This window comes from Entamoeba nuttalli (assembly GCF_000257125.1).
Source record: "Entamoeba nuttalli P19 unplaced genomic scaffold asmbl_5908, whole genome shotgun sequence".
NCBI classification, from domain to species: domain Eukaryota; phylum Evosea; order Mastigamoebida; family Endamoebidae; genus Entamoeba; species Entamoeba nuttalli.
The window spans coordinates 820-2,920 of NW_008577762.1; the positions used below are offsets into that span (position 1 = coordinate 820).

Genomic DNA, 2,101 nt, shown 5'->3' on the forward strand with positions numbered 1-2,101 from the left:
AATCCAGACAAATACATATTTCTTTCACTTCTGAATTTACTATGATATGGTAAGTACTATTTAAAGAAATATGAAGTTAAACTACCAATAAAAAAACAAACTTTGAGCTAATTGTTACTTTATTTAAAAGAGGATTATCAACTCCAAGTTCATCTAATTCATGAGAACATTTTATTTGACTTCTAATAGATTCACAGAAGCAAAGAGTTAATATTGAAAGAACAACAATGAACAAAGTTTTATTCTTCAGTACATGACGAAGGAAGAATGGAACTTTCTTAGCAATAAAAGATGGTAATGGGAATAATAAAATAACAAGCACAACAATCTCTATAACTAAGAAAAAATAAACACCACTCCACAATAAAGTAACCATGAAATATTTTATTAAGATCTTTTTTCTGTTCTTTGTTCACAAACACTTAACTATTCTTTTTAAATAAATTTATTATTAAATAAACTCTATTGAGAATAAATAAAATAAAATACGAGAGTAATTGTTAAGAAGTTAATTCACGTTAAGATCATCTTGGATTAATAATAATGAAACAGCTACAACTACTGTTAGTGTTATAATATCAATGAGATACCCCCAAAACGTTAAAGATGCAACTAATTTATTCCCTTTAGGATAAGCAAGAGTACATAAGACTATAGTGTTAAATACAGGTGGGGTTGCACTTTCAATACACATAATTAAAACAAAGACAGGATCATCAATAAAAACGTTATACAAATAACAAAGATAAATAACACTGACAAATGCAAATGGAAGAATGGCATATTTCATAACAATTCCGGACATAATTGTCCATGGACTAACACCTGATGCTACTGGTCCTCTTGCCATATTTGCCCCAACAATCATTAAACATAAAGGTACTGTTGCTTGGTCTAATACCTTCATCGTATTTCCTACAATTCTTAATGGTCCTGTGAAGAAAAAGTTATATAATGGTTTTACAAATAAGAATAACATTCCAAAAAAGACAGCTAAGAAAGCTGGATTAAATAATTTACTAATAATTTCTCTAACCATTTTAGGTAATCTATTCCATTGTTTAGAAACAAATGAAGTGAATATATCCCATATCTTTATAATAAAATTCCATACAAATTTAATACTATTACTAATAGGATCATACCAATGTGGAGTTTCTTCAAATATTGGTTCTGTTGGTTTATCATCATTTTTATGATCATTTAGTGCTTCTTTTGATGGTTCAGATGGTTGTACTAATGGGAGTGTATCTTCATCATTTGTTTTATTTAAATTAATGTAGATATATCCAAGAATCCAAAACAATAAAGAAAACATAAATAAATGTGTTGAAATATATGCACTTCCTCTTTTCTTTGCTTGTTGTGCAGCAGCACCTTCCCCAAACAACGTTGTATCTGTTGTGAGTGAATCAATGATTGCCAATGCAATAACAGTAGGATTTCCAAAAGAAAAAGTGTGTACAAAGACTCTTGAATCTTTAGTACTCATGTTTGAAACAAATGCAATTCCTCTCATAAAGAATGCAGCAATGGCAATTAATGAAAAACATGAAACTAACAGAGGCCACCAATTTAAAATATCTTTTGGATTATCTACAGAAGAAGAAAGACGTGTTACAATTGTGCAAAACATTGGAAATGTGAATGTAACTTTAGACAATGCTGCAAGAGCAGGTTTTGTTAAAAACCCACGTTTAGCACTAACATAACCACACAAACCTACTAATACTAATTTACCAACTGTCTCTAACGATGCACGAATAATAACCCAAGTAGAATTGGTCATTATTTGATTAATTGAGTTTATTTCAAGATATATTCAATAAAACCTAGTAAAAAACATGAATACCCTTTTCTCACTACCAAAGTTGATACAATTATTTTTAACTTGACGTTGAATTTATTGAATATTTGTGACGTAAAAAATAAAGAGTTGTTATTAAAGTATTTACTTTTTTTAATATTTAATAGAAAATAATATTCTTGGATTTTCAAGTATAAAAAAGAGAAGCACAAAATAAAGTCTTATTTCAATTTTCTTTTTATTGTATTAGCTGCTTTTCAAATACTTCAAGAAAAAGTCCCAGTTGGAGACGAA

The 2,101-nt window shown here is 28.5% G+C and overlaps 1 protein-coding gene across 1 annotated transcript; it reads right to left on the reverse strand.

Annotated features, from left to right (window-relative positions):
* Nucleotides 1-508: 508 nt before the first annotated feature.
* On the reverse strand, nucleotides 509-1,789 carry ENU1_142300 (transporter, auxin efflux carrier (AEC) family protein; the record flags this gene model as incomplete). The annotated part of the gene is made up of 1 exon (XM_008860366.1): nucleotides 509-1,789. The coding sequence occupies one exon, from the start codon at nucleotides 1,787-1,789 to the stop codon at nucleotides 509-511; it is 1,281 nt and encodes a 426-aa protein (XP_008858588.1).
* Between the last annotated feature and the right edge of the window lie 312 nt (nucleotides 1,790-2,101).